The sequence below is a fragment of the Ambystoma mexicanum genome, chromosome 7p (genome assembly GCF_040938575.1).
Source record: "Ambystoma mexicanum isolate Mex_15411 chromosome 7p, UKY_AmexF1_1, whole genome shotgun sequence".
NCBI classification, from domain to species: Eukaryota; Metazoa; Chordata; class Amphibia; order Caudata; family Ambystomatidae; genus Ambystoma; species Ambystoma mexicanum.
In genome coordinates, this window is record NC_090939.1 from 59,873,027 (window position 1) to 59,890,376 (window position 17,350).

The 17,350-nt window shown below is 47.4% G+C and overlaps 1 protein-coding gene across 3 annotated transcripts in view; it reads right to left on the minus strand.

Annotated features, from left to right (window-relative positions):
- The window catches only part of TTF2 (transcription termination factor 2), a 1,006,608-nt gene that overhangs the window by 754,845 nt on the left and 234,413 nt on the right, over positions 1–17,350 (minus strand). For all 3 annotated transcript variants that reach the window (XM_069635774.1, XM_069635772.1, XM_069635773.1), the window contains exon 9: positions 1,543–1,700. In XM_069635774.1, coding sequence (XP_069491875.1) covers positions 1,543–1,700 — 158 coding nt within the window. The remainder of the gene's footprint in view (positions 1–1,542; positions 1,701–17,350) is intronic.

Sequence of the window (17,350 nt, forward strand, 5' to 3'; positions counted from 1 at the left end):
TGTGCATGTGCAATGGGTACCAAACTGAGTGTTTTTGCACATTTCTAAAATGCATCCCGAATCCACCAACGTAATGCTCTTTCAAATGCGCAGACCATAGCCACATGTACCTGCACCCATTTGAAATAGGTGCAAGGCAATGTGCAAAGTATCACACATTCTTTTCAATGGAGCAGCAGCGGTACGCACCACTGCGGTCCCACTTTCATGGCTACCCCGTTAAAAGGGATTTTGTCCTCATCACTTCACAATGACGGGCCCTGCAACTGAAATACGCTCCCAGCACCCACTTGAGTGCTGGGAGAAGGTCCTACATTAGCGTCGCACTCCCCAAGACTAACGTAGGGTGGATATAGCATCATGTGCGCTGCTGCCTAGTTCCCATGAAATGCGCAGATAATGGGATCATTTTTTGGGTGCGAGGAGATGCACGCTCATATGCTCGTAGAAAAGGATGCATTTTTTTGCACATTGCTTATGCGCGCAGATGCCTTTTTCATTCCCTTTGCACAAATAAGGGGCATTTTGCATTTCAAAGTGCATCCCTAAAACACAAACCGAAGGCTCATTCAAATGCACAGAAAATAGTCACATTCGCCCGAGCCTAATTGCATTCTTTTAAATTGAACATTGTTGTCCCACCTGCATTTCTCTCGTCAGGATGGAAATGTCCCTCCACCTCACCCACACACGGGAACATTTCACAATGAGCCCTCTAAAAACAAGGTCATGGAATAGGCTCGAGCCCATCATATATTAGCATTTGCGCTGCAGCACAGTGGCTCCGAAATGCGCAGGTCTCCTTTGCAAATAGTGGGATTATGCGCATTTCTAAAATGAAGCCAAATGAAAATAGCACATCCTCTGCGCTTTTCATTTGCGTTCATTTAGGTCTCTACCGTAGAACCGTGAATACTCAATTCAGGATCACCAAAGAGCCATATAATCAATCATCTGTGCAAGCGGCTATAATTACGGTTTGAAAGTGTCAAACCATTTTGGGCCTTGGCGCCAAAAGGTTTGCATCTTTGGAGCGGTCCAATATTTGGAGGCAGTTCGCCCATCGCCAATCTAGCAGATGAGGAATCTGTGAGGAAGGAGTCCAGCAGAAATGCACAATCGTTTTAATCACTTGCATCAAAGAAACATATTGCTTTGCAATAATGTTTGGGACGTTGGCAACAATGCATCTGTTGGGAGAGCTTGCAGCAGGATCAACACTAAAATGACTTCATCCAGGATGCTACTTCAACTACATCAAGAAACATACAACAGTGACAGGATGCTCTAGCGTTCACCTTCCTCAGAGCAGGTCCAACTGTTTCAATATGGAGGGAAAGTACAGGCGCATTTCCTGGAAAGGGACAGGCCACACTCCCACTAGCATGTGTAACACGCCCAACACAATAATCAACTTTCCAACAGAGATGAGGTGAGAACGTATAGCAGAAGGCAGGAGAACGAGGGGGCATGAAGGGGCAATCTTGCAGCTTCCCACGTGGGCCACTGCTGGAATTCTTACACCAGTACAAGTGCTCATACCTGGAGCCCAGCTGGATCCTCCACGGTGCTCTCTGGCGATGGGCACGACTCCAGGGACTTGTGCAGGTGGTCGATGGCTTCACTGGTGGCGTTGCGCACTGCACACAGCCGATTCTCAGTCATTCTGCCACCGTACAGACCCTGCAGATGCGGATTCACTGTGGGAAGACACCAGCATTAGGAAGGACATGCACAGGCCTTGGAACAATACTTCCCCCAACCCCTATTCATAATGGCACCCATCCATCCTGATCAAAATCTGCTTCCCCAGTGAAGGCAGGTTGTGGAGTATAATGATAATGATGTGTTATTTATATAGCGCCTTAATCCAAAGCGCTTTACAGAGCACATATTACATACAATATCACCCAACCGAAATTGCTACTCATTTATCTACCCCGGAAAGATGAGCAGCTGAGTTGGCCTTGCCGGGATTCGAACCTGCGACCTGCAGATTCCACTCAGAACGCAGCAGCAAGCACTCAACCCGCTGAGCTATCTCACCAGCTATCTCACCAAGTATGAGCATGCACCTTTGCAGGACGCCTCCGCGAGAGAGTCCCCCCCTGCATCAGTACCCTGCTACCAAAGCAGACTGTTACTTGGGACTTTCATCATTCCGCCTTAGAAAAAAGAATCCATGTGTTCCCTGGATGTGATCAGTTGCCCTTCGAATAAAAGGACTTTGCCCTGATCCTGAAAACGCATTTGGAACAGTTTGATCATTTACCCAACACGCAACTTCTAGCAAAGGACAAGTCGCGTACCTTACAGGTAACGTTCGTTTCAAAGTGTTAGGCAAGATTGTATGCAGTACCCTAGGGAGACTGCACCAGCCTTGTCCTCTTGGCAATAGTTAACCCAACCTTTGGTAGACGCATGTACTACACAAGTTGTTAGAGTGACTGAGCAGCCAGGCTTATCTCAAGAGGGGTCAATGGGAGCTGTAAGGTTATAACAGAGATCCACAGTGACAGTTATAAACACTTACTCTCAAGGTTTCTTGATTAATCAATTATTAATTTAACAATCAGTTGAATAAGCCTTATTTAGAAGGGAGCAATCATGTAACACAAACTATACTTGAATGAATACACACTCCATTTCACTAATTGAGTAGCTACCCATTGGGGAGGGCGCACAGACACTGTCTACACCCTGAGGGGACTTCAGTAACTAGGACCCTGTGGACATGCATTCATCACAGGCACATTTAGAGCAACACTGTTTAGTGTCAAAAGGAAAAGGTCAGGGAATAAAACAAAGGTTAACACATTTTAAGCAGGTATGTACTTTTTAACTCACCAATGCAAAGTAAATTAACCCTTTCCCAGCTAAAAAAGTTTTGGAACGTGTGACTTTTTGGAGGGGCAGATTAAAGCACAAAGTCAGAGGTTAGAAGAGTCTATCAGGGAGCCTAGATAGCCAAGGTCACTTGAGCAAAGTCTAGGGGAGCAGATGTTCTTCTTGCAGGTAAGTAAAGGTCTTGCACAATGTTTTAGAAATGTTTGTAGAAATGAAATTACTGAAGGGGCACAAGCTGGAAGGCTTGTGGGAGGCAAAGCTGCAAGCAACTCTGCAAAAGGGCAACCAAGACAAGTCTCACCTGAGAACTGGCAAAGCTATACAACAAGAGGCAAGTACCCCTTAGTTTACAGTACCTTAGGTCTGACGAAATTGGTTCCAGCTGGCTTCTGTTCCAGTAGTAGTATGGCAGATCCTGTTCCTGAGCCTCAGTAGCAGGGACAAGGGGGAGGTGGTCTGGGGACTACTGCACTACAGTTTGAAGGTGGGCGGCTGCAATGGACAAACTTCAGATCAGCAGCGCTTTGCGGTTTCAGCTTCTCGCAAATAGCACCATTGCGGTTCTCGTATATCTTATGGACTTTCTGCGCATCTTGGGTCCAGCACTCAGTTGATGGCTCAGGCTCGGTCAGTCCTGCCTCATGGGAGTCCGAAGGATCTTCCTGGAGCTCGGGTCGGACTTAAAAACGAGACACTTGATTCTGGTGTTCCTCTTCCTGGCAATCGGTTCCTGCAGCCGCAATGGAAGTACAGCCAGCTCTGAGAGGATGTCCAGACGAGTTTGCTTTGGGGTTGATTGGTCCCACTAACCCAATGGGAGAAGTCCTCCTTCCAAGGCTTCTCTAGTCGAGGCGAATTTGGAGCTTCAGCACAGCAGGAGGGCTTCACCGGGCAAACCAACGGTAAAGGAGTTGCAGCAGGTGTCTTCCTAGTTCTTCAGATTCCTTTGTCCAGTGGTCGACTGCCTTCCAAGCAAAATACTGTCTTATACAGGTTTCTCCCATTCGTTCGCAGGCTAGCTGTCACTCACACAGCAGGGTGGCTGGACAGCCAGCCAATCACCTTTGGGTGCATACGTCACCTAGGTGATTAAGCACATGGAGTTTCGGGAACCTCCCTTGCTTCCTGCCCTGCCAGACACACTGGAGCCAGAGGCGAGCATCAGCAGTGAACCCTGCCAAAGACAAAACAAACAAAGGGACCAAACCTGGTTAGGCACGCTGAGTAAATCTCAAGGAGGACCTTTCAAACAAGAAATGGCAAAAAAAGACGACCACGGCCTTCTTGACAAAATGGGCACCCATGTGTGCTTTACTGGGGCTGCAATTGCAGCCCGTGGTAGAAACACACAATGGTAGGAAAATGAAAACCACTGCCACCAGCCATGAATTGTAGAAAGGGTAAGTTAAAAAAGTTACATGAGAAACTAGACAAAAGGGGATACTAAGTAACCCCTCGACCACCCTATTGTAAGAAAGTGTGTGCTGGGTCTAGAAAATTACAAATGTTAAGTAAAATCAATTTCACTTGACTGCTCTTGGAAACAGTTTATCCAAGAGAAGGTATTTTAAACCTTTGGGAAATCTGAAAGGCTGCCTTTTGCCACTGCGCTGAAGGGTGACACAATGTCAAAAGATTATGCCTATGAAGTTTGTTAGACTCCAAAAACAAAAGAAACACAGTAACCAAATCAGACCAAAACGCCTGGGTGAGAAAAAAGGCTCACTCACTCCAAAGTTAAATTTTAAAAAATCCCAAAGTCCAGCAAACGAGCTGGGTGTCTCTAAGGAGGGAGGAATTAAACAAATGAAAATTCTCCCCAACACAAAGGATACAATGTCTCAAAGGTAGATTCCTCATCTTTAAATGTTCAAGCTGTAAGGGAGAATTTTCATTTGTAGCAATTCCCTTCAACCTTACAGACCCCCAGCTCTTTTCTGGAATTAGGCCTTTTTATTTTTTAACTCCCGAGTGAGTGGGAACTTGGTCACTGTTTTTGGAGTCTGAAACTCCATAGGCATCTGCTTTTTGTATGGTGACACACAGCACCGTCAGTGCCGTATCACTGAAATCCTTTGGATCTCTAAGGTTTAAATACCTTTTCTTGGGTGAACTACTGTTCCCAAGAATAGTAAGGTGACATTTATCTTACTTACCTTTTCTCTTTGTAGGTCCAGCCCACATCTTATGTGGAGTGCTGGGGGGTTACTTAGTAACCCCTTATCCTACTTTCTCATGTAACATGTCTTACTGTTAGGCAGAAACCTGTGCAGTTCCCTCTGGGACCACTGCAAAAGATTTAAGACTACAGGTGTTTGGCAGTAAACCCACTTGGTAGCAGTCTGTACCACCCAGATTTACCTGGTAGCTGTGGCTGAGCAGTCAGACTTCCCTCAAGAAGAGTTAGGCAGTATATAGAGCATACATAATAGGTACAGAGGCACAGTAGTACAAGCAAACACTGACCAGAGTTAGGTGTAAAAGGATATAATTATTTATTTAAAAGACACGCTCATAAATTACACTAGCACAGAAAAGGTAAGCAAGTCAAAACACAGTCACTATTACTTATATGTACATCCCTAGTTACATGTTGGACAAGTCTAAGTTAACACCACTTATTTCTAAACAGAGGTGAGCGCTTAACGTTAGATGGCACTCCAACAAGTTAGTTAAAAAGGGAGGGAAAAAGCAGAAGTAAATGAAAACAGCCAGGCAAAACACTTTTCAGAGATTCACAGTGAGTTTATAAAGGCAGTCTATTGAGGAGCAAGGAAGTTCGGTTGCTAGGCCCACTCGAGGGCAAGCCAGCCGAAAAGATGTCCAAGATCACACAATGTCACAAGTCTTTACAGGTGAGTAGAAAAGGTTTTACTAAGTTTAGAAAAGTTTAGTTAGGGTGTCCCAGGCTTACCCAGGGTCGAGAGCCGAGGGCTAAATCTACCCCGTACAATCGGTGGCAAGGGAAGCCGGGCGGAACACGGTACCTTTAAAATGGAAAGGATCCTCCAGCGGTGGCAGTTGGTTTCAGGTAGTGGGTGCAAGTCGCGGCGTCGTCCAGAGGAAGAGAAGATCTCGACGTGGAGGAAAGCTGAAGGTCGTTGCACTACCAGGGAAGAAACCTGCCGTGGAGTTTACCGGTTAAAAGGATGTTACCCCTCTTTCGCGGTTGAGGTAAAAAGTGGTATCCCGGTTGCCGGGTGCTTGGCACAGACAAGGCGGCCGCGAGATGCTTCAGGGTGGCGAAAAGAAGGCAGAAACTGGTTGTCCCCACCAGTCAAGGGAAGAAGACTCTCCAGGTGGGAGATCTCCTCTGTCGTTGGGAAAAGTGGTGAGACGGTTCCGCAGGGCTCCACCGGTGGCGTCGTCTTGACAGGTCGGCTCGGCTTCTCCCTCTTTGGCTTCTTAGGTCCTGTGGCGACTTCTGAAGAACCAGTCCCAAAAACCCTGCTTTTATGCAGCAAACCCCCCATTTATACAGCCTAGCTGTCACTCAAACATGCTAAGTGATGAGCGGGGTGGCTCACCACTTGGGCCAATCACACCAGAGTGCAACATGAGTTGGCAAGGCAACTCAGTCCAGGGTGCCTAAACCCCCTCCCACACCCACTGTGGTACCCAGACAGAATGGCACCACTTTGGAGGGCTTCTGTGCAGAAGCCCGCCAAAAGTGGAACAAAGGCTCGACTCGGGTTCAGGGTTACTGAAGTGAACCTAGACGCCATTTTGGCGGCGAGTCCCGGCAAAAAATCCCAACCGGTGAATTTATATTAAATAAATAAACAGGCAGTATCTTTAACATTGCACCAAAAAGTGGTGCATTAAAATCAATGGGAAATGCCATTGGGAAATATTCCGGTGGAGTATTTCCGTGGTATCCACTGCCACCAGCCAGAAACTCGGCGAGCGGGGACGGGACAGTACCCCCTCGACAACAGACCCACGGGCAATCTAATTGCCCCTACCAGTACTTCCACAGTATGATGGTTTGTACTGGTTAAGTTCCTAAGTTAAGACTAGTAAAGTCAATGGTGACTTTACAGACCCAGGGAGACAGTAGTCAGTCCCAGGGTGTGGAGTCTACGTTTGGGGGTCTCTATGACAACCCTGTGTTACTGCACTGAGGGTGCTGTGTAACACATTCAAAAACCAATGATAGCCTATGGGGAAAAATTATCCCATAGCCCATAAGCACATAGCAAGTCACAAAAATACTCTCAGGTCATGCCCAAGAGTGAGGGTAAAAGAGTCTCACTCTTGGCAGGAGAAAAAAATAAACCCCAAAAATCCAGCAAAGCTGCTGGGGGACTCACTAGGTTAGGAAATTCAGCCTAAACAGAGAATTCTCCCCAACACTCGCCCCCCCCATACTAAGGGACAGGAGGATTTAATCCACTCCTGGATAAACCTCATACCTCTAGTCGATGACATACATCCTAGAGAGTCCATCAGCATTTTGATGGTGACACCCTGACCTGTGCTCAATGGTGAAATCAAACCCCTGGAGGCAGATTGACCATCTCAATAGTTTGGGATTTTCCCCTTTCATTTGCATTAACCATCTCAAGGGTTGGTGGTCAGTCTGAATGACAAAAGTAGAACCATAGAAGTATGGCCTAAACTTCTTCAGTGCCCACACAATAGCAAAGCATTCTCTTTCGATTGTTGCCCACCTTTTTTCAGGATCCTTCAGTTTTCTACTGATGAAGCAAATGGGGTGTTACCTACCCTTCTCATCCAGTTGGCTAAGAACTGCACCTATACCTACATTGGAAGCATCAGTTTGTACAATGAAAGTTTGGTGGTAGTCAGGAGCTCGGAGTACTGGAGCTTGGCAAAGAGCTTTCTTCAGGTTTTCAAAGGCCTGATTGCATTCCTCATTCCATTTGACCTTCTTAGGGAATTTTGGAGAGGATATCACATTCAGAGGAGAAGCTATGGCCCCATCGTTCTCAATGAAATTCATGTAATACCCAGTGAGGCCTAAGAAGGCTCTCACCTGGGTCTGAGTAGTAGGTGTTGTCCAATTTTGCACAGCTTCAATCTTGCTGAGCAAAGGCCTTATCTCTCCACCTCCTACCTCATGTCCAAGGTAGACCACTTTACTCTGTCCAATTTGGCATTTGCTTGCCTTTATGGTCAGATTGGCCTGCTCAAGAGCCTGCAAAACATGTCCTAAGTGGTTCACATGGTCCTCCCAGGAGTGGCTGAAGACTGCAATGTCATCCAAGTATGCCATGCAGAAGTCCTCCATCCCAGCTAGAACTTGTTTCACCATCCTTTGGAATGTTGCAGGTGCATTTTTTAGTCCAAAAGGCATAACCTTGAATTGGTATAGGCCAACTGGGGTAGAAAATGCAGTTTTCTCCTTGGCATGGTCTGTCAGGGCTATTTGCCAATAGCCTGACGTAAGGTCCAGTGTGCTGAGGTACTTGGCTGCACCAAGTCTATCCACCAACTCATCTGTCCTTGGCAAAGGGTGGGCATCAGTCTTGGTGACTGCATTAAGAGCTCTATAGTCCACACAGAATCTCAACTCTTTGGATCCTGCCTTTGGTACTAACACCACTGGGCTAGACAATGGACTAGTAGAGGGCTCTATTACCCCGAGATCAAGCATCTTCTTGACCTCACCTTCGATGTGGGTTCTGACATGTTCTGACATTCTGTATCCTCTGCTTTTGACTGGCAGACAGTCACCAGTGAGTATATCATGCTGTCCCCAAGGGTCAAGCCTGGTGAAAGTGAGAACAGGGGGGCAAACTGATTTAACATAGCTTTGCACTCCTCCTGTTGCTCAGGGGTCAGATCTGAAGAGAGATTAACTCCTTCAACCTTTTCGTCCAAAGGTAAGCCTCTCAGGAGGTCAGGTAGAGCTTCACTCTCCTCCTCCTCCTCCTCTTCTGATGAAGCTAGAAGCAAGGCTCCTACTTCTGGTCTAGAGACATAGGCTTTGAGGCGGTTAGTGTGGAAGACTCTGGGAGCTTCCCTGGGTTTGCCCTGATCCACCAGATAGTTGACCTCTCCAAGTTTTCCCACAACCTTGAAGGGTCCCATCCATTTGTCTTGCAAGGCCCTCTGCCTTGTTGGAAGCCTAACTAGAACTAGCTGGTCTTGAGTAAACTCAACCATGTTAGCCTTCTGATCATGCCAATGTTTGATCAGAGCTTGTCCAGCTTTCAAGTTGTCACTTGCTTCTGCCATCATGTGTGACATTCTCCTTCGGAGACCTATCACATAGTCACTCCGACTGGCTTGGGGGAAGGAGCACTCTCCAACCCCTCCTTAATCAGGGCCAAGGGGCCTCTGACTGGATGGCCATAGAGAAGTTCAAAGGGAGAGTAACCTACTCCCTCCTGAGGGACTTCTCTATAAGCAAAGAGAAGGCATGGCAATAGAAGGTCCCACTTCCTTTTAAGGGGTTCTTCTAAAGCACCTATCATGCTCTTAATGGTTTTGTTAAACCTTTCTACCAACCCGTTTGTCTGAGGGTGGTATGCGGTTCAGAACTTGTAGGTAACTCCGCAGGTTTTCCACATGGCTTTCATGTAGTGGGACATAGAATTTGACCCCCTGTCAGAGATCACCTCCTTAGGAAACCCAACCCTGGTAAAAATACCAAGGAGGGCCTTAGCTACAGCCGGAGCTGTAACAGTCCTCATAGGAATTGCCTCAGGGAACCTAGTAGCATGGTCTACTACAACAAAGATAAACCTGTTGCCTCAGGAGGTTGGGGGTTCAAGGGGACCAACAATGTCAATCCCTACCCTTTCAAATGGGACTCCCACAACTGGGAGAGGCACTAAAGGTGCCACATTCTTGGAACCAACCTTACCAGAAGTCTGGCAGGTATGGCAGCTCCTGCAATATCTATCTACTTCAGCCCCCATCTTTGGCCAATAAAAGTAGAGAGCCTTTCCTTGGTCTTCTTGAAACTCAAGTGACCAGCCAAAGGAATCTCGTGGGCTAGTTGCAAGAACTGTTGCCTGTTCTCTTGGGGCACTACCAGGCGTTGGTAGGCTCCAGGTTCAGATCCAGTTGGTTCACTGTAGAAGAGGCCATCTTCCCAGTGTAACCTATACTTCCCAGGCTCTTGCCCATCAGCCTGAGAAGCTGCCTGTTGGCGAAGGCCCTCCAGAGTTGGAAATTCTCTAGGTCCTTTACGAAAAGCTGACCTGCTGGGTCCACCTTCTGCCAGTAAAGACTGCAGCTCAGGATGGTCAGCCGGGTCCAGGTCTCCAATAAGTTCTGGGCCTCCTACTAGCTCTTCTTCAGAGTCTAGTTCAACCAGACAGAGTTGTACCTCCCTCTCAGCCTCAGCTGGAGGTGGAGTTACAGGTGTAACTTTGGACAACCTCGGGGAAGTCCTTGTTGGAAGCACTGGAGTGCTTGCTGTAGGTTTTTTCCTAGGAGTCTTGGGTTGCCCCTTTGCTCCTGATCTGGTAGTTACTGCAGTAAGATGCTCCAGTGGAAGAGGAGTGATTTCTGTCATCTCCTGAGATAAACCTTGCAGGGTTTTCTCTCTTGCAGGTTTGGTGAGCTCCTGTAACCTTTTACTAGGAGGACTGGGGTTATGTGACAACTCCAAGAGCTTTCAGGTCATTACCCAACAGAACCCTTCCTGGTACTTCACATTGTATACTGACAGGTATCTTCACAGCCATATCATTACACTGGATGAGAACTGGTAACTGGGGACACATCTGCACAGGCCCTCCAGCTAACTTGGTGAGGCATTTGGGTGCCTTAGCAACATCCTCTGCCTTGAAAAATGATTCATCCACCACAGTTATGCTGGCCCCAGTGTCCATGATGGCAGGAGTCTCCTGACCATTCACGTAGACACTGTCCTTATAATACTCTTTAGTATTATCTGGGATAGAATTATAGACATCTAAATTCTGTTCCCACAACCCCAGAGAGACTAAAGAAACACTGACTGAGACTCCAGTGGGTTCATCAGCCAGTAGTAGAAAGTTTCCACTTGCCATAGGGACTTCCTCCTCTGGAGTGAAGGCTAAGGAGACAAGCTGGATCCCTGAAGGTTTACCCTTACATCTGGGATCTCCTTTCACATGGTCAGACGCCTTACAAACATAAAAGGATACAAAGGCCCTTTGGAATGGAGGCTTTTTCTGACCTCCTTCTGGTTTGGCACCAGAAGGTATACTACTCTGGTGTGGTTTCCCAGGTGGCTTACCCTTATGGTGTGGTTTGGGGCCCTCTTTGGAATTGGAATTATTAGAATTCTCTTTGGAGTCTTTCTTAGGCTGTCCCCCCTCATCCTTCTTCTGAGTTACCCCAGAATCCTTGTGAGTAGCCCTGTTGGCAACCCACAAGTCAGCAGCCTTAGCTAGCCTTCTAGGATCTATTTCCCGTGAATCAGCCAAGTGCTGTCTGAGCTCCGGAGAGCAGGCATCATAAATTGACTCCATCATTACAAGATTTCTCATTCTTTCATAAGTGTTCACTTTGTAACCCTTAATCCATCCCTCTAAGTCTTTCAACCCTTCACACACCCAGGTAGCCCAAGGGGTACCATCATGCTTTTTGAGGCTTCTAAACCTCCTAAGATACTGGGAAGGGGTCTTCCCAAACCTAGCTATCAAAGCTAGTTTCACACATTCATACTCTTTTCTATCCTCCTCCCCCAACTCCATTACTGCATCAATCGCAACAGGGGGGAGCCTAGAGAACAACCAGGTGAGTAACTCATTACCTGTGATGTTCTGGAGCCCATGATTATACTCAAACATAGACAACCAATCCAACACATCCAACTTAGGCTCATACATACCAATCAGTTCTTTAGGCATCCGGGGTCTTTCAGGACTGGAACTTCTAGAGGAGCCAGAGAGAGAAGCATTCTCAACAGACAATTTCTTCATTTCTAGCTCATACTTGAGCTCCATTTCTCTTAGCCTTAGTTCTTTGTCAGTTTGAGCATTAAGTTTCTTGTACTCTAATTCAAGTTTCATTTTCTCCAGTTCGTAGTACTGAGGACCAAATGTGGGACCTGGCAAAGGCCCAGTAGGTACAGCTGGTAGAGCAGACAGAGGCCTAGATGGAACATCTACAATAGTTTCATCTTCCTCTTCTGGTTCTGACCCAAGATCATCAATACTTTGTTCAATATCAATATCATTGCTGTTCTCTACATTTGCTGGAGTGGTAGGTTCCTCTGAACCATCATCCAGACTTTGGTTTTCTAACAACCTTTCTATTAGCTCCATTTTCTTTCCTTTAGTCATGAGATTCTTATGCTTACAGAGAACTCTTAAACAATCAGCAGTTTTTGTAGCAAGGGACTCTTGACTATAACTTTCCATAGCAGACCTGTTAGAAAATGATTTTTTTCTTTTTGTGCTTAAGCTTTGTGGTTAGTTGCACTAAGGTATCTCAAAAGTACACTAAAGTGTATACTCAATACAAATCCCACCGCTGTACACCAGTGTTAGGCAGAAACCTGTGCAGTTCCCTCTGGGACCACTGCAAAACATTTAAGACTACAGGTGTTTGGCAGTAAACCCACTTGGTAGCAGTCTGTACCACCCAGATTTACCTGGTAGCTGTGGCTGAGCAGTCAGACTTCCCTCAAGAAGAGTTAGGCAGTATATAGAGCATACATAATAGGTACAGAGGCACAGTAGTACAAGCAAACACTGACCAGAGATAAGTGTAAAAGTATATGACAATGCATTACTTACCGTAAAAGCATTTGATGGTTGTATCTGCTTAGATTCACATGCTGTGCATAGGTCCGACATCCAGTGGTCACTGCGGAGTATTGCATTTTGTTTTTCATAGTCGAAAAGGGGACGTCGACAAGGCGTGTCTGTAACACTATCCCTATAGTGACGTGCGTTGTACCCACAATCCCGCACGCGTCGAGGTCCCTCTGTTTGTATTTTTCTGCCCTGAGGGAGCCTTCTAGACGTGAGTGAGTACAGAAAAGAGAGAAATATAGAAAAGGATGTCTATGTTCCTTCCATCCGAGCGGGGAGGAAGGGTGGGCGCATGTGAATCTAAGCAGATACAACCATCAGAAATGCTTTTACGGTAAGTAATGCATTGTCTTCTGATGTTTGTTAATCTGCTTAGAATCACATGCTGTGCATAGACTAGCGAGCAGTACCCGGAGTTGGCGGTGGGTTATGAGAAGGAACAGTAGAGAAAAGAGGTCTTAATACTGCCTGTCCCACCTGGGAGTCAGATTTAGAGTGTGCATCTAGACAGTAGTGTTTTGTAAAGGTGTGCACAGAACTCCAGGTAGCCGCTTTGCAGATGGACTCAAGGGGAACATTTGCAATGAATGCTATGGAAGCCCCAGTGCCTCGAGTGGAATGTGCTCTTGGCTTGAAGGGTAGTTCTCTCTTAGCAAGAGTGTAACAGAGAGTGATGCATTGAACAATCCATCTAGATATAGTGGACTTTGAAACTGCATCTCCTTCTCTTCCTGCTGCCACCGAGACAAAGAACTGATTAGTCTTTCTTAGTGGTCTGGTTCTTTCCATGTAGAACATGACAGCTCTGCGTACATCCAGTGTATGCAGACTTTTTTCTCCCAAGCTGGAAGGGTTTTGAAAGAACGTTGGTAGTTCTATTGACTGGTTTACATGAAATTTCGATATGAATTTTGGTGCAAACCTTGGGTGTCTGCGTAGAACCACCTTATCCTTGTGAACTGTTACGAAGGGGTCTAGTACAGAAAGAGCCTGTAGTTCACTTACTCTCCTAATGGAGGTGATAGCTATTAGGAAAGCAGTCTTAAGAGTGAGGTCTTTAAGAGTTGCCTTGTGCATGGGTTCGAAAGGCGGGCGCATGAGTCTAGAAAGTACCACATTTAAGTCCCACCCGGGAGCTGGGTTAGCTATCGGAGGGTGTATTCTCTTTACCCCCTCCATGAAGGCCTTGATAAGTGGTATCTTCCACCACGACACTTTAAGTTGGGAAGTGGTGTATGCAGAAAGTGCCGCTAGGTGGACTTTAATGGAATTGAAGACTAGACCTGAATCCAGTAAATGGGTCAAGTACAGAACAATGTTAGTGGGAGAGCAGTCAACTGGGTTGATGCTCTTAATTCTACACCAGATGACAAATCTTTTCCACTTGCTAGAATAGCAGTGGCGAGTATTAGGTTTTCTGGCTTCCCTGAGGATGTCCATACATCTCTGCGGGAGTTGTAAATGTCCAAATTCTACGATCTCAGGAGCCAGGGTGCTAAGTTCATGGTCTGAGGGCATGGATGCAGTGTCCTGCCCTTGTCCTGTGACAGCATGTTGTACGGGCAGGGAAGTTTCACTGGGGGAGATAGGGACATCTTCATCAAGTGAGCGAACCATGGCTGCCGGGCCCACATTGGGGCCACTAGTATCATGGTAACCTGCTCCTGGTGCATCTTGTGCACCACTTTGTTGAGAAGTGGAGTTGGGGGAAAGGCGTAAACAAATTTCCCTGACCATTGAATCGACAGACCGTTCCCCTTGGACTGGTTCTGCGGGTACCTGGAGGCGTAACTTTGGCATTGTGAGTTTTCCATAGTTGCGAACAGGTCTATTTCCGGGAATCCCCATTGCGTGAAGACGTCTAAGACGATGTCTTTGTGCAATTGCCATTCGTACTCTTCGGGCAGGGGGAAGTCTCTGCTGAGTTTGTCTGCTAGCAGATTGAGTTCCCCTGGTACATGTTGTGATAGTAGGAACATGTGTTTGAGAGCCCACTTCCATATATTCTGGGACAGCTTGGACAGTCCTGGAGAGTGAGTGCCCCCTTGCTTGTTGAGATAGTACATGGCTGTGGTGCTGTCTGTGAGGACCATCACTGTCTTTCCTTGTAGGTGTTCCAGAAAGGCTTTCAGTGCTTTGAACACCGCTAGAAGTTCCAGCAGGTTTATATGCTTGGATGCTAAGCTCGGAGTCCATGCTCCGTGAGCAGTCTGATGGGATAGGTGAGCCCCCCCCCATCCTGTTTGGGATGCGTCTGTGGTTAGAGTGGCTTCCGCCGCGGGTGTGGCAAAGGGTTTCCCTTTTTCCAGGTTTTCCTTTGTCCACCATCGTTGCGAGAGAACCAAGGCCTGCGAGACCACCACTGGATCGTCCCATAATCCGCTGGCCTGACACCACTGGCTGTTGAGCCACTCTTGCATAGGGCGCAGGCGCGCGTGAGGTACCAAATAAATACACAACGCCATCATGCCTAGCAAGCGCATCGCTTTGCGTACCATCACCTCTCGACCGGCCACATATTGAGGGATCTGAAACAGCATGTTTTGGACCCTCACGTTGGAGGGGAAGACGAGGCCATCCTTTGTTTGAATTAGAGCCCCTAGGAATTGTTTGATTTGGCTGGGGTCTAGGCTGGACTTCTTTTCGTTGATGGAGAAGCCCAACTGGAACAAAAGGTCTACAGTCTTTTGGGTATTGGAGAAGCATGTTTCGTAAGAATCCCCTGTTATGAGCCAGTCGTCGAGTTAAGGGTAAACTGGGATGGACAACCTGCGCAGGTGGGCCGCTGCCACTGCCAGTACCTTCGTGAATACCCTTGGTGCTGATGCTATGCCGAAGGGTAGCACTCTGAACTGATAGTGTTTGCCCTCTATCATAAACCTGAGGTATCTTCTGTGCGCTGGCAACATTAAAATATGAAAGTATGCATCTTTCATGTCCAATGTTGTCATGTAATCTCCCTGTGATAGCAGTGGGATCACTTCCTGTAAGGTCACCATACGAAACTTCTGGGGTTTGATAAACTTGTTCGCTGGGCGCAGATCTAATACAGGGCGCATGGTTAGATCCTTTTTGGGTACAAGGAAGTACACTGAATAAATACCTTCCGTTACCTGAGATAGAGGCACGACCTCTTTGGCTCCTTTTTCCAGCAGTAGTTGTACTTCTTGGAGAAGGATGGCAAGGTGTTCCAGTGTCATGTGTCGTCCCCTCGGGGGTCTGTATGTTGGGGAACTGTTGAATTCGAAGCAGTATCCGTGGGCTACGGTGGAAAGTACCCAGCGGTCTGACGTTATTCCCTCCCATGCTGGAAGAAAGGATGTTATCCGGCCCCCGACCGGTGTTGCATGGGACGGGACGCAAATCTTCGCGTCACTTGGTGTTGTTGGGGGCTTGGGAGCCTATGGGGGTGGACCCCCACCCTCTCCCTTTGCCCCTGCGCTGTCCTCTTTGGCTGTACTGCCCACTATTGGTCTGGTAACTGGTGGCAGGGTACTGTTGCTGCTGATTCTGCTGTTGGCGTTGGCCACGAAAAAAGCGTTTGTTGCCATAGCCGCGTCTGGTAGTGGGCTTAGAGATCTGGTCAAGAGTTTTGATAGTATCAAACTCTTTTTTAGCCATTTCCAGAGCCTCATCCACCGCCTTCCCGAAGAGGTTGGAGTCTTCAACAGGTTTATTTATTAAAGACGCCTGTGTCTCCGGTTTGAACCCTGAGTTGCGCAGCCATACATGGCGTTTTAGGAGTATTCCCTGAACCAGGGAACGTCCCGCTGTCTCAGCAGCATCCAGAGAGTTCTTTACAATACTCTGGTTGACCTGGGTTCCTTCGCCAATAGTTGAAAGCAGGCGTGTACGTAGTGGTTCTGGCGCTTCTTCGGCGTCCTTGCGCAGTTTGGCCCACTGCGCGTCCGCGTAGCTAGCTAGCAAAGAATTGTTGTTGGCAATTCTTGCCGAAAAGGCAGCCGAGGATGTGACTCTTTTAGCAAGGGCATATAACCTCTTGCCCTCCTTGTCAGGTGGTGCCTCACTGGTGGACAGCGGCACCCCTGCCCTCTTCCTTGTGTTAGTCACTACAAGGGAATCCGGAATGGAATGTCCCCTGATGTACAGCGGGTCTGAGGGTGAAGGAGTGAAAAGTTTTTCAATCCTTGGATTAACTCCTCTGATTCGTGCGGGTGTGGATAGCGAAGGGATGATTCTTCTCTTCACTGAAGCGAGGAGGGGAATGGTCTGGCTGACTGGGGGTTTCTCCTTAATTACTCTTTCCACAAAGTCTATTTCCGGAGAGATCTCCCCAGTGTCCAGTTCGAAATGTGCCGCTGCTCTGCGCAACAGGGCATTGAATGTGGGCTGATCGTCAATGGGAGACGTGTTTCTAACAGGTGAATTGTCAGGAGGATTTAGGTTCAGGACATCAGTGTCCGAATATCCTGATGGGGATTGCCAGGGATGAGAAGGTTCTTCTTCTGGATTTTCTCCGAAGCCTTCTCCTACCATGTTTGGGCTGTCGTCCAGACCTTCCTCTTGGTTCTGTCCTTCATTGTCCACAAAATCATCCTCCTCTTCTAAGTATTGTTCCTCACCAGTGAGGTCATACACATTATGGAAGTCTAAGGCTGTGTCCTGCCTCGGGTATTTGGCCCTGGGGTCCTCCTGAGGCCCTTCTCTTGTTCTTTTGGGAGTGGGAGGATTCTGGGTGTTCATAAACCTCTCCATGCAGAGATGGAGCCTTTCCATGGTTTCATGGGGTACCCCTTAGCGGTCTAGCGGGGGAAAAT